This window comes from Carlito syrichta, unplaced genomic scaffold, assembly GCF_000164805.1.
Source record: "Carlito syrichta isolate Samal-C Ts95f unplaced genomic scaffold, Tarsius_syrichta-2.0.1 Scaffold310547, whole genome shotgun sequence".
NCBI classification, from domain to species: domain Eukaryota; kingdom Metazoa; phylum Chordata; class Mammalia; order Primates; family Tarsiidae; genus Carlito; species Carlito syrichta.
In genome coordinates this window covers 241,605-266,535 of record NW_007254643.1, presented here as the reverse complement: position 1 = coordinate 266,535, position 24,931 = coordinate 241,605, and the positions used below count along the sequence as shown (strand labels likewise).

The 24,931-nt window shown below is 37.0% G+C and overlaps 1 protein-coding gene across 1 annotated transcript in view; it reads right to left on the bottom strand.

The window, feature by feature from the left end:
* Window positions 1-24,931, bottom strand: part of MID1 (midline 1) — a 172,459-nt gene that overhangs the window by 40,876 nt on the left and 106,652 nt on the right. The window contains exon 4 of the mRNA XM_008068365.2: window positions 3,791-3,898. Coding sequence (XP_008066556.1) covers window positions 3,791-3,898 — 108 coding nt within the window. The remainder of the gene's footprint in view (window positions 1-3,790; window positions 3,899-24,931) is intronic.

Here is a 24,931-nt window from a genome sequence, read left to right as displayed (position 1 = left end):
TAACATGGTATGAATTTTCATTGTTTTAAGACATCTTTAATTTATCTCAGCAATATTTTTTAGTTTTTAGGGTTTTTTAAGTCTCACCCACTCTTTGTCAGGTTTATCACCAAGTATTTCATATTTGTGAGGCCTGTTTAAGTGGAATTTCTTTTTTTAAATTTAAATTTCCACTTGTTACTAATATATTGAAATAAAATTGATTTTTGTATTTTGATCTCGTTCTATGTCAAATGTTTCAGTCTTTGCTTTATGTTCTTGTTTTGTATTGCTTGAGCTTAAAAAGTCCATCCTGTCCAGGGACCGTATATATATATTTTCTGTCAATGTGGTTATGTTAATAGATATTCTGTAATTGAGCCATCCTTGTATTCTAGGAAAAAAGTCTATTTTTTAAATGTGTTTTTTAAAAAACACCAATGGATTCAATTTTCTTATGTTTAAAAAATATTTTTGCACGTATATTCATAAGTGATATTTGTCCCCCCCATGAATTTTTAATGTTGCCTGTGTTTGTTATCAAGATCATACCATCTGCATAACATATATCTTTTTCTATTTTCTGAAGCATTTTATATGAGAATGAGATTATCATTTTCTTGAACTTCTGCTAAAATAAGCTATATAACAGTGGGGGCCTGGTGCCATTTTTGGGAGGAGGAGAGGGATGTGAGTTGAAGGAGATTTTCAATGAATGATCATATATTTTTTGTTTTTTAATTTTTAGTTGTTCAGGTTTTCTACTACTTTTTTGCCAACATTTTCTAATTATTGACATAAAAACATTCATACAATTTTCTTCAATTAAAAAAAAAATTTTTTTTTTGAGTCGGAGTCTCACTCTATCGCCCAGACTGGAGTGCAGTGGCCACTCCTGGTCACCACAGCCTCGACCTGCTGGGCTCCAGCGATCCTTCCGCCTCAGCCTTCCACCTAGCTGGAACTACAGGCGCGTGCTACCACTCTGAGCTAATTTTTTGATTTATTGTAGAGATGAGGTCTCGCCAAGTTGTCCAGGTGGGTCTCGAACCCATGGGCTCAGTCAATCCACTCACCTCAACCTCCCAAAGTGTGGGATTACAGGCTGAGCCACCGAGCCCGGCTCCAATTTAAAAATTTTTAAAATTATTTTTTATATACATGAATCCTCTGATCAGGAGTTGGTAAGCTTTTCTTGTAAAGAACCAGTGGTCAATATTTTAGGCTTTGAAGACTACATACTGTCTCTGCCATATATACATCTTTGCTTTTTCTTTTTAACAACCTTTTAAAAATGGGGGAAAATTATTTTTAATCACAGATGTTTCAAAGTTAGGCTGTGACCTGTTATTTGCTGTCAACTGCTCTTATTTGTTTCCTGTTTTTCTCTCATTTACTTCTTTTTTTGTTTCTTATTTTCTTCCCTCTGATTTCATTGGGTTGTTTCTGTTGTGTTTTTTCTAACTTTATTTGAAAGGTTTTTTTTATCTTTTAATACCTTTTTCATTTCTTGTTTTTTAAAGAATTGAAGGCTATAAGTTTGCCTTCAAATACCTTTTTGCTACTTATTACATTTGATATATAGTTATTTTATTGTAGTTTACTTCTAAATTAAAAACAATGTTATTGTGAAAATGTATTTATATCAGAATAGGTTTTCAAGTTTGAAAACATTATAAAAACTATTATTTTAATCGTGATTATATCTAGTTAGATACAGTGTATGGTCATTGAAACAGGTTGTATGGAATTTAGTCTTTGAAGTTTGTTGAAATATTTGCTTCCAACCAAGTATGTGATTATTTTTTAATGTCCTTTGTGTAGTTTTTTATACATACTTTCCTATTTTTTGAGTTCAAAGTCAATGAGCATTTGCCATGCTTTAACGTCACTCGACATTAATGTCCTATATTTATGAAATTCCCAAGGTAAAGGACAAAACTCAGTTTTCAAATTTCCAGTGCAGCTGAGTTTTCTTTTTAATTTCAGTGTCTATATTTTTTCCCCAAACTGCTCATTAACTGCTTTCCTATCTATTTTTAAAATTTCATTTCCTTTTTTTGTGGTTTACTTTTATTCCTCTCTCTTTAATTGGAAGTTATTCCTTCATTTATCTCTTTGAACATCCTAAGACCACTTCTTTTAAAGTCTTTTTCACATTTTCCCATAAAATTAATTTCATCTTGGGTAAGATAATGTTGTCTGCTGATTTTCTTGGCAGTGTGTTTAGAAATTTAAGATTTCTTTATATACTTTGGAATTGGGCTTAGAGTTTCTGTTTAAAGAGAAGTCACTTATAATTCTTTTCCCTCTCCTGTTCTATGGTTTTGCAGTTGCCTTCATCTGGCCCTTACGTTCACCATTCAGGAATCCTATCCTTATCTCTGTGTTTCTGAGGCTCCTGTTTTGTGTGGGTATTAGAAACAGGGCGAACACAGGCTCCAACCTAACAACTTTACTTTGCTAAAAGCTCTAACACCAGGTAGAGGTTGGCAATAATCTTTTTCAGTCTCTTTTCATGAAGTGTGAGGCCTTCTACAGCTCTTGGCATCAAACGATCAGTCTGATTTCAGTTTCCCATTCATTCTGGAGCACCTCTACGTCGTTTCCCCAAAGCTTCAAAAATGATTTATCCATAAGAGTTGAAGCTATAGCTGCTTCAGCCTCTTCCAGACCAAATCCCAGTAGCCGTTTCCCGCAACAGTCATGGCTTTGCAGTTTTGTCCCATTTCTGGCCCACAGAGATATTTATCTTGTTTTCAGGCCAGCTATGTCTCTCTGCTTTTCCATTTTCTTATGTTCTCTATTACTGACATATGTTTGGGGTAGAGCAATTGCACCAAAGCATGAACTTCATATACCATCATGGCTGGAACTTGGAGACACCCTTCATTACTCTGTACTAGCTTTCTACTATTATTGCTCATAACTATAATGAAATGTTTTAATAATATATATTTCATTGTAGTTATGAGCAATAATAATAGAAACACATGGATTTCTTGGATTATAAATGGATTGTCTATTTTAAAAAATATTTAGAAAAATTATCCCTTGAAGGTGGTAGAGAAATAGGTAAAATAAAAAGAATCATAAGTATCTCAATAAAAATATGACTAATTTAAAAATAAAATAAAGTGATAGAATTTAAAGTTACCAACAGTTTCTGAATGAATTTTGAATAAATAAGAAAGTGGCCATAAAGAATATAGTATAAATTTCTTTTTGTGTATAATTTGCTGTTAAACAATAAGAAATTAAAACATATAAACATTCAAAAAGAAGTACTATTAATATATCCACAAAGTTGTATATGATATAGCAAAACTATAAGAGTTTTGCCTCTATAAGGTTTACCTGTATCAATTCTCTCAAGGACAAGGGAAAGTATCTCATCATTTCTATATATTATGTCTGATTTATTTTTAATTTATTTAATATGATGCTAATTGCTGGGATATAGCAATAAATATGAAATGAACTCTGTTTCCATGGAATCCACCTTCTCATAGAGAAGCGAGATAGAAAACAATGGCCATGATAGCCAAGACTTTCATGCCACTCCCTGGAGTTGGGCAAGAGAGCAGTCCTTGTATCACAGGTATGCAAAGGAGACCATGATAATACAAAGAAAATGGTGGAGAAGAAAATTACTAAGAAAGGACCTTTGAACTAAGTCTTAAAGACCTAAGAAGGAATTATAGAAAGTACAGTAATAGAGAGTTTTAAACATTTCCAAAGCCATTGAAGTGTATGGGAATATTTTTTCTCCATGTAGAGAATATGAAATTTTCTACCCAAGTACTCATACCTTCCCTTCTTTGATCTTGGTTCCAATAATTTGCCGTCTCTGCTGAATGATCTCAATGAGAAGATCACATTCTTCTGTCAATTTGGCTTCTTGACGTGATGCATTGACCTACAGGAGAAGCAGAATGGTAAGTCTTAATTTGACCTTTGCTTTCAGTTTAATGCCATTTTTAGTGCAGACTAGTATGTTCTGAGTAATCTTTGAAAAGATGTTTTAAATGTAAACTCTTCCTCAAATTATGCAAGGATGGTGAATATAGGACTTACATGCCCACTCTTATTTTGCATCCTTGAAAAATGTCACATCCAATGACGGTAGTCTTTTCTGCTAAGCCAGATTCAGTCTTTGAATCTTTCTTAACACAACACATATGCAGACATTTATCAGATATAAGTTGACATATGATATAAAATATATTTGCAAGTCTTGCTTTTCTATTTTAAAATGTATCAAATTTCTCCTGTTAAATATAAAGGTAAGTTAGAAAAACAACTAATCTTATTCTTTTATGGAGGATATATTACTATCAATGTCTTCTGAACAAATTTTCCAAAAGCAATGTAGCAAGCTTAAATCACATTTATTTTACATACAGATATACATTTTATATTTAATCACTAGAAAGCATAAAAAAACACAAAAATAATTCAATATTTGATTAATCTTGTGACGTGATTTCAAATTTTACTCCTTGTATACTCTGAAAGACTAAGGTCCTACAATGAAAGCATACCACTCTTGCGGAAAGGAGGATTGTTCCAGAATGGCCTATATTTGAAGCTTTCGAGACTAGTTGTATGCAAGGGAGGCTTGCAATTAGCTCATTCCTGGCAACTGGGCTTGGGAAATAATCTGCACATGCTATTTCCTCTACCTCATGACAATTCTGAAATGCTTATTCACAAACAGAACCCAGAAATCACAGTTGTGGAAGATGGAGATAGCATGCATGAGTTTTATTATTTTAACACAGCCACAGGAGAAGTTGCAATGTTATGAAGAATGACAGTGATACTGATTATTCTAGCATATTTTAGAGAGGAGACATGGCTCAGTCATTAGCCCTTTTGATTTGAGAGACATTAGCTGAAGTAATTTCATTCTATCTGAATGAGATAAACTGGAAGTAGGGTCATGAGTTCAGGATAAAAATTCACTGCTTGGAGAAACACTGTTTCAGAGAAACCATATCCTGTGTCCAGAGGTCTGGGATGCCTTGAATTTTAGCCCTGATCATTACTAGACACAACATAGAGACTACTTAAGACATCTTCTTATAGAAAAGATGAAGGTCATCAGTCATTTGCAGCAAACCATGAGATTATGTTCTACATCAGATTAGCACACAGAGGTACTTGCTAAATATCTGTTTAAATAACAAAGAAAAAATGTTTAAATGCATTGACTGAGAAGTATAGATGTGAACTCAGACTAATATTTCAAGGAAGATAATCACTGGGCTCAATTTCTCTTACTGTTACTTTTATGTCATTATTTCTAGTTCCCTTTGAGATTTCTCAAATACATTTAGCTGTCTATTGACATTTATTTGAAACTCACACTTAATAAATTTCTCATCTTTCCTTTTAACCTGAGACTAAATTTAATAACTGACCACAACCAAGCTGTGAAAAGGATGGGACCATATTGATAACATGAGCACATTATGATGGAGGAAGTAAAATTTCTGGAAAGGAGCATTGACAATGATTCTTTGCTTCACCAAACTTTTTTTAGGCTCCTGGACCTTCTTCTAGGACCATGCATGCACTGCCTTGTAAAATCCAGTTTTAGCAAGAACTATGCTGAGTTGCTTTTACTCTATTCTTCGTATCTGATTACCCTCAATATCTGATCTTCGTCATTCACCATGTCCCAGGTGATGTCTAATTACCATGGCCTGCCTTCAGCAAGAATCCTGTTGCCTCTGATGTTTCCTCTTAGTAATTTTCCATACACCCATTCCCTCCCCCCATCATGCTCCTTGGCTGTGAAACCCATTTGTCTGTGTGGTACTGGGAGCTGAGCCCCATTTTATAGTGATGTCTCTTTTCCCCCATAGTAATAGTCCTGAATAAAATCTGTTTTTATAGCTTTAACTACTGTCCTAATCTAGTTTTTCTTTGACAGAACTTTAGACTTGAAAAGTACCTACTGGAAGAACTCCTAAGAGCTAAATTGTACTTGAGAATACAATCAAGCTAAACCTGATGGGATGTGAGCTCCATAAGGGCAGGGATCTTCATCTGGTTGTATTAAATGAGGTATCTATCCAAGCACCTAGCACCATGCCTGATACAGAGCAGGTACTCAAGAATCATTCAGTGAATGGCTAGTGAAAATGAACTTCCAAGATGAGACAGGGCAAAATATAATGGAGCAAGTAGTTATCACCGGCAATCAATATGCAGATAATGGATTGATTGGTTTAGATCCTTTGCTTAGCTTGTAATTTGGGTCATTTGTCTTCTTATTGAATTGTATGATGTGTTTACATATTCTGGATAAACGTGCCTTATTAGATATGTGATTTGCAAATATTTCCTTCTGTTCTGTGAGTTATCTTTTCATTTTCTTGGTGGTGCCTGCCATTTGAAGCACAAAAGTTTTGATTTTTAATTTTAATGAAGTTCAATTTATCTGCCTTTCTATTGTCACTTGTGCTTTTGTTGCCATATCAAAGAAATCACTGGTGAAATCAAGAAGATTTACTGCTCTGTTTTCCTCTGTAAGTCTAAAATTTTCACTGTAGGTCGATAAGCCATTTTGAGCTAAGTTTTGCATTTGGTGTGAGGTAGGCTTTCTCCTTCATTCTTTTGCTTATGGATATCCAGTTGTCTCCTTCATTCTTTTGCTTATAAATATCCAGTTGTCTCAGTACCATTTATTGAAAGGATTGTTCTTTCCTTCTTTGAAGTGACTGAGCACCTTTATCAAAAATCAATTCACCATCTTGGTGCCACATTTTGAAGATGTCACGAACATTTTCCATGTTTAAAGCTCCTCTGGTTTTGACTAAACCTGATGATGTTAATTCTAGAGTAGGTGCCATGAAATTTGGAGTGGAGTGCCCGTTCGACTTACATGGTGATATTGGGAAAATTTTGAGTTACCTCCATTTCTAAGTTTTCCTATTTTGTAAAATGACCTGAGTAATATCTGCTCTTTCATTAATATGAGATCATGGTGTTGACTACATAAAATAGTATATGAAGAAATATCTAAACTTAGGAAAGCATTGACAAGTCTGGGGTACTATTGTCTGCATTGAAAAGTGGTTTTGTAAATAGACTATTATTTAGTTTAAGACCCATTTCACTCTCACAATCATTGGGATTTGAGTTACTCTATGGTGAAACAAAGTGTCCCAGTTGCCATTTTAACGTGGAGTTCAATTTAATCCAAATTCTGACTATTTGATTTATAGAATGGATAGATTTGCCTCACCAAAAAAGTGGATTGAAATCTACTTTGTTGAGGAAAGTGTGTTTTGAGAAACTGATGCCACAATGACCAGCACCCCAAAATGTAAATTCCTAGAAATTTTGGAACATTATCTATTAATTTTAGGCCAAGAATTTCCCCCTAGATCTTTCAAAGAAAAGACTTGATTTTTTTTTGAAAACAGGAAAAGTTGAATCTTTTTTTTCTAGTTTGATGAGTTTCTTGTAACACTAGCATTTTTATATTCCAATAGGTACAATAAAACAAGTTGAATGCTATCCTATATTTCCAAAATTATTCCACTACAAAGAAGCTTGCCACAATTTTGCTGTTTCATATGTCACTTAAGAAAGAATTAATGATTCTATTGGACTTTATTTCGTATATGAGCTATTGATTCAAATATGGCAGGATTTGTTGGTTACTTGCAGGATGTTCAGGTGTTTCTAGTTTCCAGGTTTAGTTTGGAGGCTAGCAGCTCCTGGTTATGATTTTAGCTTTCATTTCTGATTCACACCTTTTGATTAAGAAATCTTGTGACTAATGAAAATGCTTTGAGTAAGGCAAATCTAAGGATGCAGGAAACAACCTCAAATCCTTCTTTTCTGAACCCACACTTCAACTTTTGTGTCACTGGTCTTCTCCTTCTTGGTCCTTAGCTAAAGGCAAGAGTGGGATGGAGATAATAGGAATGATGCCCTAAAGGTGGCCTGTGTCTCCTACCTCTGAACCACACTGGTAATGGGGCTCTTGGCCTTCAGAACCTTTGACTTCTCAGGATAAAATATAGCTTAAAATTGGGTCATTCTCCCCACGCCAGGTTCCTCACTGCTAATTTTTTTCTCATCTCAAGGAAACTCATGAGCAAATATCACATCAGCCCCCATTATGAGAAACTCAGCTACGTTTGCCTCACCTCATTTCTGGCCTCAGTCACATGCTCAGCATGCACCTTCTCTACATCTAGAGTCACAGTTTCCTTGATCATCTCAAAATACATCATCTTTTCCCCATCACTCTTGCCTATAGGGAGTTTCTGACCCACTTTCTCTTACTCCCAGAGTAATTTTGCTACTTCTCTTTGACAGACTATGACCTTCTTATCCTTTACAGTCTGATAAAAGAGACATTAAAAGGTTGAATAATGAAGTGAATGTTGAAGGAAAACAGTCATATCTGGCCCTTTCAGCCCTGAGATTGAATTTAGCACCTAGGGTCACTGCCACATTATCACTCATATCTGATACCAATAATTAGTTGCAGTCTCATGTATATTGCCACTGGGTGCACAGTTTACCTTCCCTTTCTAGAAATGCAGGTACACCTGATCATTCCCCAGATTAGTTAATGCTAACATAAATGGATTAGTTATTTTCTTGAGAGCACTTGGTTAGTAATGCTCAGTATAAAGTACCTCTACTAAGTTGTATGATGTAATAACATTACAGTGTTTTGACGAAGAGGTGGGGTAAAGTGTATGATTATTTTTTTTGTCAAATATGTATAAACATTAATTTCAGTACAAACACACTAGAAATTGGACTATGGTCCGTGAAATGTTCTTTAGCAGTCTGTAAATGGTTTCTAAGTATTATTTCTAAAAATGTGCTCTTTTAATTTGACTTATATTCAACTGCAAAATGAGATGTTCAGTGTAGAGTATAAACATCATTATATTTCAGACATGTGTGGCCTTAAATTCCTTAGAAATGTTTTATGAAACTCTTAGGAGGGCACATCAGTGAAGAAAAAATATCTAGCTAGTTCTCACAGGTGAAATTGAACTAACACGCATTTTAGAAACCCTTGTTTTCTTATTTTGCAGTGTTTTGTTGAAATAAGTTGGCCATTCACAGACTTTCAGAATAGAACCTTCTAATTCCTCTTGTGAAAATGATACACGGACTTGACAGATCACTTCCTATTTATACACAGATGGAAACACTGAAGTGAGCTTTGGGATAGGATAACCCCAATGTGTTGAAGACAGGAAATTTTGTTTCAGAGTGTTGAGAAAAGAGGGATGCTGCATTGCATAATTCCAGAGACTACTGTTCACTTTGAATTCCACGAGAATGATGACCCCGAGTTGTGCAGACCAGGAGCTCTCTCTCATACTGGCCCACCAATACTACACTCTTGAAATTGTACCACCAAATCATGACCCCTTCGGTTTAAGATTCTGAACCTTGCTATCCTTGAAACCACTACCAACAAGGAGATTGGGAATTTAAAAGATAAATGTCTGCCTAGAATTGGTCTCCATGGCAAAAATAACAGCAGTGTCATTCCACAGTGATTTAAACTAAGGTGACTTTGAGAAAGGTTGAAGCCGGACTCGGTGTCTCAGCCTGTAATCCCGCACCTTGGGAGGCTGAGGTGAATGAATTGCCTGAGCCCGTGGGATCGAGAACCGCCTGGGCAACTGGGTGAGACCTCATCTCTATAAGAAATAAAAAAATTAGCCGGGCGTGGTAGTGCACGCCTGTAGTTCCAGCTACTTGGAAGGCTGAGGTGGAAGGATCGCCGGAGCCCAGCAGGTCAAGGCTGCGGTGGCCGGGAGCAGCCACTGCACTCCAGTTTGGGTGACAGAGTGAGACTCCAACTCAAAAAAAAAAAAAAAAAAAAAAAAAGGAGAAAGGTTGAAATTTTTTCATGTATGACGCTATGTCGATGTAGTTGTTATTGTTCAATCTCAAAAGCACTTTTCTCTATTACTAAGACTATATAATCTTGAGTTTGCAACCAAGTTTGAAGGGGTCAGTAATATTATATAATATAGCATAGCCATCCCATCTTGCTCAAGAGGAAAAATGTTGGAGGAGTTAATTCCAATTTTCCCAGGTCTAAAGCAACTAAAACACAACAGAGCTTTATATAAGCTGATATTTGGCCCATAGACGAGGGTACAGGGAACAAAACTATATGCAAGTGGCTGTACACCCTGCTGTGCACTGTTGACCAGGTGCAAAGAGAAATATGAGGATCTGAAGGTGCTTAGGGTTTTACTGCCAAAGGCAGCTGTGATGAACATTCCAAACTCAGAGGCAGAAGTTAGACAGAGCCACCAGAGGAACAATGAAAGGGATTCTAATACTTTAGTCTGTATATAAAACTGGGCCAAGGAGAATTGAGTAAGAGCAGATGGTATTACTGTAATTCATCTAATACGTTTATATGCAATCTTCACCCTGAAACTCTCTCACACCAAAGTCAAATACTTGTGGACCTAGCTCAAGTGGATGAAAGAGAGCGAGCAAGAGAGAGAGAGAGAGAGAGAGAGAGAGAGAGAGAAATGGCCCAGTTCCCAGGGTCTCTGTCTTTGGAGGAGAAATCAGAGTATGTGATAATATTTTTAATATTAATTTAATATTTAACATTTTTGACTAAAACTTTTTAAATTCCAAGAAAGGCTTTTCAGAAAAAATGGAGTCCCTTCATAAAGTGCTTTTGGTGGGAAGCAAGTAGTGGTGATACTGTGGCTAGAAGCTGCATGCAATCTAGCTTTAGTACAGTGACATGGTGGAAAGTGACTTGGCCCAGATGAGATCAATTCTATATATTGATTAATTATCTAGGCAGTAATTTGCTATGGGATTAAAAAAAATAGTTCCCAGGAACCTCATGATAAATCCTCTTTCCTTGAAGTTTCTGAGATTATGAAGCTTGAGTGCTGGATAAGGTAGCAAGATGCTATTAAAAATGGCAACACGCTGTGGAGAACAGGGCAATAAATTATTCTTATAAATGAAATACAACTATAACAAGGCAATAAAGCTGCCCAGCAAAAATGCCACTGCTAATGCCTAAAACTTTGAAACTTTACACAAAGGAGTTTTACTCCCAAGAGTAGCATATACAACATGCCCATCCAACATGTTGTTGATGCTGCTGTTAGTTTTTTAGTAAAGCAAAATCTTTAAACAATGTAAAATAATTTCGAGGGAGCAAGGGCTAAAGGAGGCAGTTGAATCAGAGCTCAGAAACTTCAGGGAGTCTTCCTCAGATTGAAATGCCAGGTCGTTATTACTTACTAGTAGTATGGTCTTGGGCATTTACTTAAACTATCCGTGTCTCAAGTTCCCTAACTGCATAATGAAGAAAACAATTCTTACCTGGTAAGTCAGGTGTGATGCTGCTAAACATTCTATGATGCACAAGACAGGACCCACAACAGAGAACTGTCTAGGCCCAAATGTCACTAGTGCCAAGGTTAATAAACTGGGTGGACTGTGGTGAGAAATAAATGAGCTAATACATAAAAGACTATTGAAAAATGCTGGCACATAGTACCTACTCCACAAATGTTAACTATCATCATGGCTAACTAACTCTGTTTATCTGGAATGTCCAGAGAGAATTAAAACTACAAGTTCTAGGACCAGTCATCCTGCTCTGATTACCTGAGGACTTTCTAACATGAATCAAAACTTTGATCCAGCTACATTTTTCATCAAAACAATGGCTTTGGAAGCTATGAGAACTCCAGAATTCTTGAAACTTTCAAATCCCAAGTGAATTCATTAAAGGCTGCTTCCTGATGCAATTGGATGTGGGGAGAAGGGCAGAGAAGATTCTTTTATGTTATAGAACTTGAGTTGGGAAACTTTTTTGTAGAGGGCTAAACAATACATATTTTAGCCCTGTGGACCATATGGTCTCTGTTGCAACTACTCAACTCTGCTGTTGTAGTGTGAAAGTAGCCAGAGACAATATGTGTTCCAATAAAACTTTATTTACAAAAACCACCAGAATTGTCCTGAGGGTCATAATTTGTCAACTTCTAGCATAAAGAAAAGATCGGGGACCTTAGAGTCAAAGAACTGCAAGTGTGAAAAATGTGTTGAATTTCTGTGAGACTGTTTCTTCATTTGCACACTCTCCATGAAAACATCTGTAAACAACTTGGCCCCTTATGGGTGCTTGATAAAGTATTAGTTTTCTTCCTTCAAGGTATGAATAGTTGCAATTACTGAATTAATAGAATTTCAATTTGAAAATGACTGCACACTTGTAGTATGATTTCTGCTTTTCCCATGATGTCCTGCTGACTTCTGTCTCAGTTATAATAAATGTTGCCCCTCCTGTAATGTTTTTCCTAGGCCTTCAATCTTACACTCTTGGCAATAACACCACAGACCTTTCTTTTTGTGTTTAATGGTAATTCTGTTCAAAGCAGTTCCAAAATGAAGAAGCAGAATGGAAGGTGTTGCTCATAATTCATTGAAAAACAATAAACTCCTCCCTTCCTTTCTCTTATTAATTATATACTTTATAAAACAAATGTTTCACACCCTTCCGTTTGGGCTGGGCACTCAGAATGAGATCAAAAAACAAAACAAACCAAAAAAACCACTACTGACCTGTCATGGGCACTCGCCTCTATCCAGTCTTTTTCATAACGTTTCTGAAAAGTGATATGTTTCTACTAAGTAATTTTCAACAAATGTATTTAGCAAAAAAGTCAGACTTTTGACATTGTGGTCAAAAGGTAAAAAATAACTTGCAGAAGATGGTCATTAATTTAGTGCCAGGGAAGATGGAGGGTGATATGTTTCAGAGAAGGGAAGTTATTTCTAGTGGAAAGGGAAAATTTGTATTCCATGACCTTTTATTAATCACTTTCAATCTTACATGTCATTTCTCATTAAGTGGCATTCTTTTTAGTTGTTGTGCCATGATTCCTGAATAGTGATGTACTGGAAAAATACAAAGTTGGACCCCTATTCAGGCTTGAATTATATAAGTATAGAAGCCATCTGCTCCCTTGCAAAGTTCTGGAAAATGAAAATTGGGTTCCTGCTTTTTGGTATTCCAGACAGTGAGTGAAATATACTTTATTACATCACTGATAAAACTTGAACTTGGAAGTACAATTGGAAAATGGTAAGCTTTGTTCTGTCTTTATGATGCATCCATAAGTGATATCTGTGAAATATCTTGCCTGTTACATTTACTACAGAATACCAACAGAAGCTGGTAGATTGATTTTTTAAAATGTCTTCAATGCTTATTGTTTAATATCCACGTTTATTCCAATACAATATAAAAAGAGGAGAGTTTAGAGAAATCAAACATACGAGCTCTAACCACCATTGCAAAAAGGGACTTAGGCTATCATTCCATTTTAGAGGCTTCTGTTCTCCCTGAAGAAAGATATGAGACAAGGATGGAAGTACAAGTTATTGTCAGGAAACACCGGTAAGGGTGGAGGAAGTGAAACGGAAAACTATGAAGCCAGTAAAGTGTGTTTTACTTAGATCATTTTGGGCAACTGGAGATGAATCTCAACTCTAGCAAATAGCATAGAACATTCTGGTTAATGAAGAGGAAGCATGGTACTTGTCTGATATCTCTCATCAATAGCTAATTGAAGGCTGTTGGGTGTGAGCAGGCATTAACTCCCTTTGGGAGTTAGTTGTACTTGGGAGGAGCAGAAAAGGCCCTCAGACCAGGGGAGACAGGACAATGAGTATGGCACTGACAGTTACAGGCAGGATGCACACTAGAGGAGACTACAATATGACTTTTTCTTAAGATGAGTGCTAGTGGAGGTCAAAGAGAGCTGGTGTTACAGTCATTCAGTTTGTTCCAAAGCTCTAATAGCCTATGATTAATTGCACGGTTATTCATAGTTTGCAACTGACAGTGCTTTCTCTACTAGCCTTAGTCATTCCCAACTTCAAGGCCACAATCTACCTACAAGTGTTCATTTGCAACCGATCATAAATGGGTCTAAATTTGGGCAATGACAGGCAAAGGTGCTTGGAAAAAAAAAACACATGGAATCTAATGTGTCAGACTAAAATGTGTATTTCCTCATCTAATGACCCCTCGTTTCCATCATTTCAACTCACTGTGAAATTATTACTGTCTTTCTAGAACAATGGTTTTAGAGCTTTAAGCCTCTGCAGTAAACTTGATCATTTTAAAGCCTGAGTTAAGGCTTACTCAGAGAAGTCTCCCTCTCTCCCCACACCCCCTACTTTCTCTCTCTCTCTTTTTACATTATGGGAAAGGTCAACTATATTTCTGCACACAATTCTGACAGATGTCACCGTTTCATCTTCCTACCTGGGAAACAGAATGCTCTGTTGAAGTTTGCCAGGATTAGGGTTGGCGTGGGGGAGGGGGAGGGCATCCTGCCAGGTAATGAAAACACTGCTTGCTTTAATTTTATTGCCAAGAACAAAGCCTTCTTATTGTTTAATAGAACCCTTAAAGGCGGGCCTCATTGGCATAGTTTTAATTTTTTCGAGACCACAAACAAGAGGAATTCTTTAGAGCCATTTCATGAAAAGCAGAGAGGAAAAAAAATACTTTATTCTGCAAAAATTAAAGTGATTCTTTGTTTCAGTAGCCAGAGCCTGATTTCAGGTTAGCATTTGCATGTGTTTTCTCTACAGGGGCATTTGTTGGTATTGTTTTCCTAGGTACTCACTCTTTCACTCAGATTAGTTTGAGGTTATGCCCAACATATAAAAGAACTGGACAGAAATAATCTTTTTCTGGGATATCATCCTTTTGGCATCATTAGTTTCAGATAACTTGCTACAAGAAGAAACGTTTTGCACGAAAAGCAAACCAACAGTCTCCTCTTGCAAAATCTATTTCTAAAACTGGGAAGCATACACATCTTCATTCAGTACTTAATTTGATTCTGCCAGCAAACTAAACCTTTTATGCAGTTCTTCCTCCCAGCAGCAAGTTTTACTTCTCTCTCCACTTAAAGTACAGTTAACCCAAGTTATGGGTTTCTACAACACTCTTAGTAGCTAAGGAATGAAAGTGAGGGGAAATAGTTGTGTTGTGAGTTAAATGTAAGATATTAGCAAGACTATCCTACTTCTCAAGGAGTCTAAATAACTAGGAGAGGGAATAGACATGGACTTCCAGACCATGAGGATTTTTTCCCAAGGATGGCATCTATGACAACAGTTTGCTATGTAGTTTTCCTTAAGCTTTTAAATTCAAATTATGAGTCTCATTATTCTATTCATAAATATAATACATTTTATAGAACCAATAATAATCATTTTTGGGGGTCCTTGAATCAATGTTTGATGAGCTCAACTTGAAAAGACAACTCCATTAAACAATCAATTCTCTCTATAAATTAGTTGATTAACTTCCTACACACTTTTTTTAAGTTAGGTAAAATTTACATGCAAGGAAATGCATAGATCTTGAGGGACAATTTAGTGGATTTTGATAACTAGCATAACACCCAGTTCAATCAAGATATAAAACCTTTCTATTACCCCAGAAAGTACCCTTGAGCTCCTCTTCCAGTTAATCCTCGCCCCCATGAGAAATCATTGTTCAGACTTTTATCACCAAATTCCTGTAATATTTTAAACTATATTTATAAATTTAAATTTAACATGTTCAATTTTCTTTATAAGTACCTCAAGTGCCTAACAGGATAAAAATAAAACTCTAACAAGTTATACCTTCCCAAGTCCTTAAGTAACTCTTATAAATCTAATTAATTAAACTTACAAATATCATAAATCCCAAGGTCTCTTGAACATCACAATATTGTTTTGAAACTTAAACTAAGCCGGACTTGGTGGCTCAGGCTGTAATCCCGTGCTTTGGGAGGCTGAGGTGAGTGGATTGCCTGAGTCCGTGGGTTCAAGACTTGCCTGGGCAACTTGGCGAGTCCTCATCTCTACAATAAATAAAAAAATTAGCCGGGCGTGGTAGCACACGCCTGTAGTTCCAGCTACTGGAAGACTGAGGCGGAAGGATCGCCGGAGCTCAGCAGGTCGAGCCTGCGGTGGCCGGGAGCAGACACTGCACTCCAGTCTGGGTGACAGAGTGAGACTCCAACTCAAAAAAAAAAAAAAAAAAGAAAGAAAGAAACTTAAACTATCTTACAGGTTCAACTTAAAATCACAGGTCCCCAAAAATTACATATTTCAAATTAGAATTTCAAAGCAAATCTGTCAAATTTCTGTAATGTGTCATAGTCTTCAAATGCAACAAGCTACTAACATACAGACATCGATTTTAGTCCGAAATTGTAACACAAATTATTTACTTTATGGTGCAGGCTGAGTATACCTTGTCTGAAATGGTTGGGGCTAGAAATGTTTTGTATTTTGTATTTTGGCATATTTGCATATACATAGTAAGCTATCTTGGACTCAAGTCTAAACACTAAATTCATTTACGTTTCACATACATCTTACACACCTAGACTGAAAGTGGTTTTATACAATATTTTAAATAATTTTGTGCATGAAACAAAGTTTGTGCTAAGTACTTATATGTGGAGTTTTCCACTTGTGGTGTCATGTCGGTGCTTAGAAAGTTTTAGATTTTGGAGCATTTAGGATTTGAAATTTGGGGTTATGGATGCTCAACCTGTATGATTTAGGTCTTCGTCTTAATATTTAACTCTCAAACTTCCTGGGGAGGAGGGAAAATAACCTTATTTACTAAAGGAAGCAAATTCACCATCTCAAAGAAGTTGAGATTACAGGGTCAAAAGGTTAATGGTCAAAGATTTTGAAATAGTTCACAAGACTGAAGACTCACTGGTTCTACAGATATGGCAGGTGTGTATTCGCTGACCCTTTCTTATGACCTCAACAGGGTTTCCAATTCCCCATTAGATGGGATTGTTTCTCATAATAAGAATTCCCCCAGGAATTTAACTTTCTAATCACTTAGTTTGGGTTCAGCAACCACTGAAGTTACTTTACTTGGTCAGATTCAACTCATTTCCTTACTGACTGATTCTTGTTATATCTGACTTAAAGGCACGTATCCATGGCCATTCGAATGACTTTTACTTCAAAAGACTATTGGGATAATTAAATCAAGAAGTAATAGTAAGAGATTGGTAAATAGTCATAATTGTTTTTAGTGCATATTTGCACAAGTTCTACCACTTTTCTTTCCCTACACTACAATCTATACTTTGTTGTGGAACTGAAACAAATCTATACAGAAATCCTCTCCTTTCAATACTGGCAAAGATGGACAAGGCACCACCTACCTAAACGTACGGAAACTGACAGAAGGCTTTCTTGAATGAACTTATCACACCACAACACCAAGCTTGCCTTGTCAGAGAAGTAAGCCACTATGATAGTTTTCGTCACTTCATATATATGAACTCAATGTTATATCTAGTGAAAATACTTTTAAAAGCATAGTAAAAGCTCTATCATAAATTCCCAGGCCAAGAAGTTACCTCACTTGGTTGTAAAAATCTTTATTTGTGTTGCTCCTCACTGAAAGCCTTGTACATTCAGTGGTAGCCTCAGGCTTTTTAAATAACTGAATTTAAAATTTCATATTTCTGTTTCAAACAAAAATAACCAGTGCTACAACTGTGCTCTTGTTAACGAACATTTTATGTGCATGACTCAATTATTTTGCTGTGGAATTTCAAAATTAGAACAAAGGCCCTTCAGTTTTTCCTACAACATTTAATTTAGCAATTAAAAATAGAAGTCAAGTGAATAAGGTAAAAGATGTGTTCTGTTTCATAATCTATAATTATTCATACACAGAGATAATTTCAGCTTGAATGTCACTTAACAGACAATTTTATATTCATTTGCTGAGAAAAATAATTTAAACTAGATATTAGACCCAGAGGTAAAAGAAGTTGGTTCAGTAACACAATGATTGTTGGGCTCATTCTTGTCTCTGAGTGTGATGAATAGGAGTAACAGTGGAACTCAACCTTCTACCTGAGAGTCACCTTTTTACCTGGAATCACTCCTTTCTAACCTTTGATCTTCTCACTAGGGTCCATCTAGTTAAGACCATCTCATGTGAAAGTAGAGTTAGAACTAACAACGGCCATTTTTTTTAAAAAAGTGCATCACAACCTGTTCCTATTATTCTTTACATCATGCCAGAAACATCTCTGCTCCTGTAGCCAATCAAGCAGGTAAATATTTCAAGGCAAGAAGGTTGTGTGTGGAAAACTGTAAGGGAAATGTGATAAAGAATTCCTGTATTGTGTGGAGAGCACACAACAAGATACATCAGAAAAACCATGCTTTCTCTTTTCCTCCCTACAGTTCAGACTTTGGGCCTAAAATTAAGGCCTATTACTTCACATCTAAGTGTTAATCTTGGAAATCTGTGCTACTGAACTCAGACATCAGAGACATTGTCTTCAGAGGCACATACAAATGATCATACTCTAATCTAAGCCACTAGGTAGGATTCTGAATATGATATAATAGTTCATTCCTTCCAAACTAGAAAGATTAGCACAGGATAATGCTTTAAAAAAGGTTTCAAAACTGAAACTTGGGAATATTATTCTAAAAGTCATATCAACTTACTAAGCCTTATGTTCCTTTATTCATAAGATGAATCTCTTATTCCAAAATACTAGGAGATTTTTTGTTTTGTTTTGTTTTGTTTTGAGTTGGAGTCTCAATCTGTCGCCCAGACTGGAGTACAGTGGCCGCTCCCGGCCACTGCAGCCTCGACCTGCTGGGCTCCGGCAATCCTTCCGCCTTAGCCTTCTGAGTAGCCGGAATTACAGGCATGCGCTACCACACCTAGCTGATTTTTTGATTTATTGTAGAAGACTTTTTAGCAATATCTTCTCATTCCTTCTCATAAATATACCCCAGAAAGTAACAGGATCCAATGCCTGCTATAAATCAATTTTTTTTAAAGGCAAGGGCACTTAATCTAAGGGGATATATTTTAATATGTGTTAGAGAATACTTTAATACACAATTAAATTTAATTTCCAACAAGAAAAACTAAGTTTCCTTCACAAGTTGTCAATTTTAGTAAACTTGACAGAATAAACTGGATACATAGCCATTATATACATGCAGTAGTCAAAAAATAAATCTTCCTCAAAGGTGATGAAGTTTTGATCAGACTGACAGTTCCTTTTCTCTTTTGCCATGGGAATCCTAAGACTTGAACTTGGGAAATCAACTTTTACTATAGTGGCTCACCATAATCCAGTTTCTGAAAGCCGCCATATTTGTACTGTTACATTACCATCATTCCAGAGTGTTTTACATGGAGATCCATGGCTGACTTTGGGTTTCATGATGTGTTTAAATGAAACCCAGAATCTGATTCTAATTATATTTTGAAAGCATTCTCAAAGGGGGCTAGATGGGGTAGGAATCTAACCCTTATTTACAAGTGACAAGGACTATAACACTGGACATTCATGTTGGCCCCCCAGAGGATATACTTTATCTAAGATAAGACATATGTCCACTGGACATGAATAACACATTTGGTGTTTGGATTCTGGTTTTCATTCAGTGGTTCTGGATGAAGCAATTGCCAAGGTTTCCATAGAGAAGAAATGCTTTGGTATTACAAAACTGCACAACAAAATTAAAATGTTCATCTTTCTTTTTAACTCAGTGATTTTTCATTATTCCAGATATTATAAGTGAATGCTTCTAGGGTTTGATGAATGACTGAAAAAAATCTTCTATACACTCTCATCTGTTTTGCCAAGTTATTTTTGTACAATTTCTTACAAGTTACACCTCACTTAAGTAACACCTCACACCCTCATCCCTTTCAAATTACAGAGCCCATCAACTGAGCAGAGATCTAACTAAATGACTCTTAATTCATCCACAAGAAGTTTGTCACTCTACATGTCAACTAGCACTGGAAAAACTCAGAGAAACTCAATGAGAGATCAAACTTTCTATTAAAATAAATAGCAAAATAATGTAACAACTTAGTGAGAAAAATAATAGCAAAAATAATCTAAAAAAGTGATTACAAACAAGGCAAGATAAACCAAAGGGGTCGATGCCAGAACTTCGAAGGGATGCTGGATTAGAGAATGCCCTTCTAGGATGACTTGGGCAAGAACGATAAGGTCTGCTGAGGCTTTATTCTCTCTAAACCACTATGGCAATTGGCCACCCCTTCCCAGTTGTGCTTTACCACCATCTCACGCGAATTTCTAGTCAGGGTCATCTATCATTCCCCAAATGAACATCTATTGTGTGTCAAAGGATTGTATTTGCTGTGAAAGAACTTGATTCTCAGAATGTATGAAGAATTTGGTATGCATCAGTGATTCTAACTACTTGCTTAGCTAATAAACTACGTTTTCTGATTTTTCAAACAAAATGGGGAGGAGGGCAGGCTCAGTGACTCACACCTGTAATCTCAGCACTTTTGGAGGCCAAGGCAGGAGGATTGCTTGAAGCTAGGAGTTCAAGATGAGCCTCGGTACCATAGCAAGAGCTCGTCTCTATAAAAAAATCAAAAAATTAGCCGGGTGTGGTGGCGCTTGCCCGTAGTCCCAGCTACTTGGGAGGCTGAAGCAAAAGGATTCCTTGAACCCAGGAGTTTGAAGCTGCAGCGAGCTATATAACTGTGTCACTGCACTCCTGCCTAGGTGCCAGAGTGAGACCTATCTAAAAAAAACAGGGGAGGGATGTGCTGATGAAGAGCTAGAAAAATTAAGCACTGCAGCTGACCCAAATTTTGATCACTTCTCATAAGCTTGTTCTCCAAACTCATCCAGAGTCAATATTGTACTGTACTACTCTCCTGAAGAAAACATAACTAAGTCACTGAAAACTCATTATTTTTACAATACCAAGCATCAAGTTACACACATACGTTTCTTGGGAGTCCAACTGAAATTGCTCTTTCAATCCTACATCCTGAGTCCCAAACTGTCTTAGTCTTCATATTCTCTCTTCTCCAGTTTGCTTTTTCTTTTGAGATAGGGTCTCACTCTGTTATCCAGGCTGGAGTGCAGTGGCACAGTCATAGCTCACTGCAACTTCAGACTCCTGGGATAAAGGGATCTTACTGTCTCAAGCTCCCCAGTAGCTGAGATTAGAGGCATTCATCCACAAGCCCGACCAGCTTGCTCTCCTGTTTTAAAAAGACTTGGTGCTGGCTGGGCTCGATGACTCAGCCTGTAATCCCAGCACTTTGGGAGGCTGAGGCGAGTGGATTGCCTGAGCCCGAGGGTTCGAGACCCACCTGGGCAACTTGGAGAGGCCTCATCTCTACAATAAATCACAAACTAGCCAGGTGTGGTAGCGCGCGCCTGTAGTTCCAGCTACTTGGAAGGCTGAGGCAGAAGGATCGCCGGAGCCCAGCAGGTGGAGGCTGCGGTGGCCGGGAGCAGACACTGCACTCCAGTCTGGGCGACAGAGTGAGACTCCAACTCAAAATAAATAAATAAATAAAATAAAATAAATAAAAAACTAGCCAGGCGTGGTAGCATGCGCCTGTAGTTCCGGCTACTTGGAAGGCTGAGGTGGAAGGATCGCCGGAGCCCAGCAGGTGGAGGCTGCGGTGGCCGGGAGCAGACACTGCACTCCAGTCTGGGCGACAGAGTGAGACTCCAACTCAAAATAAATAAATAAATAAAATAAAATAAATAAAAAACTAGCCAGGCGTGGTAGCATGCGCCTGTAGTTCCGGCTACTTGGAAGGCTGAGGTGGAAGGATCGCCGGAGCCCAGCAGGTCGAGGCTGCGGTGGCCAGGAGCATACCACTGCACTCCAGCCTGGGTGACAGAGTGAGACTCCAACACTCCACCCCCCCCAAAAAGGCTTGGTGCTTACAATAAAAAAGCCACTTTATTTGGTTACTTCATTCAAAAAGTAAGTTATGAAAACAATGGGAGGGGAACTTTCAAACTCTTTTCCATTCTAAAGAAAAGCAGAAGAGAAACCTTGGGAGGAGATGTGTACTTACAAGGATGTGGCATTTCCTCATGAGTTGTGGGAATAAATTCATTGACTTAATTTACAACAATTAGGAGTTGCCTCTAAGCTGAGTTTTTTTAGCTACAGCTGGCATGGGAATTATTTTCCTGAGGAATGCTCATGCTCAAATACAAGGATACCTTCAAGAGGAGGAAAAGGAAGGAGTACAGTCTAGGAACCAAGGATGTGAACCAGGAAATTCTTTTCCACTGAACTGATTTAAAAGAATAGAATGCTGGTGCCTAACAAATTCCACGACCTTTTTGGAGTTTCCTAGTTCCCTTGGACGTGGGATTATTTTACATGGAGATACCCATATTATTTTCCCAATAACCAAAAATATCACTTCCTGGAAAGTTGGGGATGTCAATTGTAACTGTGAAACTTAACAGGTCTAGGACCTTCAAGAACAGAGTTCAAATTCAGATGCTACAGGAACGCCCTTCCAGCTTGCATCTTTTCAAAGCTGGTTCCTCCTCATCCTTCCTTCCTATATACCGTCCGTTTCTCCAGAATGATCTCCCTGCTTTGTGTACATACTCATGCACTTCTCATTTTTCCATCCCTATCCCTGTGTTTACCCGGTCAGCAGTACTGTTCCTCTCTGACCATAAACCCAGAGGTTACCTATGCTTGAAGGCAGGCTCAGATTGTGTGCTAGCTCCCTCAACCCCAGCTAGAAATAATTTCTCTCTTCTCTGAAATTCTGAAATAGATAATCCACACCCTTTTATGATAATTATGGCTTTCTAATTTATATTGTATTCTAAGTGCTCTTTTGTCTTAGTGAAAATCGTAAGCTCCTTCAGCACCTACCACAGTGCAACATGTACACACAGTGGGACCCCAACCACACTAACAAAATGAACAAACTAGTGAGACACTTCAATAAATTAAAATAACTGACCACAGGCAAAAATTTCTACCCCCACCCAGAAATATTTGTTTAGCAATTATTTCTCATAGATCAACAATATCTAGAATGGAAAGTCATGTTAAAATTATCTGAAACTTGGAAGTAAGGCAAAGAGAATACTGAGTCTTTCCAATGTCTGCTAGAGCATATCCATGAAGCCAGCCTAAGTCTTACCCTCTAGACTGAGGTGTAACAGAGTTTGACTTTCTATTTACTGTTGGTTAGGGATTCAGTTCTGCAAAGTTAGATGTTAACATAGAGAAACAGGATCATATAAAACGTATTTTGCCCAAATGTCATCACTTTATTGCCCTCTAGGCCATTAACCAGCTTTGTTTCTAGTTTAGCTATGTCATTCTGGCATTTTTTTCCACTGCTACCTCTCTCTCCCACATTTATATACATCAGTTTCTGGTATCTTTCTTTGAACCAGTTTTATCATCTTGTTCTTTCCTTCATTAGTGAGTTAAATAAATCTTTGATGTAAACTTGTTAAAAAACCGGGCTCGGTGGCTCAGCCTGTAATTCTGCTCCTTTGGGAGGCTGAGGTGAGTGGATTGCCTGAGCCCACGGGTTTGAGACCTGCCTGGGCAACTTGGCGAGATCTCATCTCTACAATAAATAAAAAAAAAAAATTAGCTGGGCGTGGTAGCGCACGCCTGTAGTTCCAGCTACTTGGAAGGCTGAGGCGGAAGGATCACCGGAGCCCAGCATGTCGAGGCTGCAGTGGCCAGGAGCATGCCCTGAACTCCATTCTGGGCAACAGAGTGAGACTCCAACTCAAAAATAAATAAATAAAAAAAAAATAAATTTGCTCAATTATTATATGAGAATTGGGTGTTCAACTTCTTGAAAATTATGCTTCAAGAATATTAATAATTAGGAATCAGGGAGCACATGTAAAAATAGGTAAGTTAGTATTAATATTTTTCTACTTATAAATAATTTTCTTTAATTTTTATCTAGAATAAATTTCCCAAATACCAAATTTACTCACCCACAAACATTTGCTTTCATTTTGAAGGATTTATACAAAATCAACAGTGAGAGAAATGAGTATTTTTTATTCCTTGTATAGAATAACTTCTAATGACATGTGTATGTCTATTTTAAGTCTGCCACAATTGATTCAGTTATAGTTTTACTTAAAAAGCCTACATCTCACTTGATCTGTTAAAACAAAAATAAAATCTGCTTGCAAATTTCTTGAATTTATCTATCATTTGAAATTACCGAGCATCATAGAATGTAATTTTACATCATGTTGGGATAAATAGAATTTTGCAAATTCAAGCCACACTAATATTGCATCAGGAGCAAGGCATTTGTTCTGAAATCACTACAGGCCATAATGGAAACCAGACACACTAGTGCTTCAAGAAGTAACTAGCTGAAATTGAATGAAATAATCACCCAATGCATAAAGCATTTATAAGATTTACCATAAAGTTCAGGTAATTTTTTTTAACTGAAGAGAAACAATTCTTTCTTATTGTCCTTAACATCAAATGCCATCGCATCATAAAAATAAAATACGGCACATGGGCCATTCCATTTTGTTCATCCATTTATTCATATAATACATATTCACGTTATCCTATAATAATGGAAACATTATGCTTGTTCACTACTATTTCCAATGTTGTTTAATCAACAAGACTCAACATGTTCCCTGGTGAGATCATTGCCAAAAGAGAATCCAGTCTAAGCAGAGGGTTAGAAAGGTCTGGGCTCTGCTGTTGTTGCTGCCTCTGCCTTTACACTCCCAACTTCATCCCAACATGAATGGATGGTTTAGGTGGGAGAGGAGAACATCCCTAATTCCCATTCCCCTAGATACTATCCTAGGGAAGCACAAGTTTGGAGTTGGAAAAAGTTGCCAACTCATGTGTTTCTCTCAATAAGACGTTTTAAATTTCCAAACATAAAGAGAGGGCTTGCAAGTAAAGGTGCAAATTTTATGAACTCAAAGTGTTTTCAGCCTTCCATCAAATCACCAGTGTTTGCATAATAGAGATGCCTTTACACTGATAGGATCCGAAAGTGAAGTTTGCTAATTTCTATTAT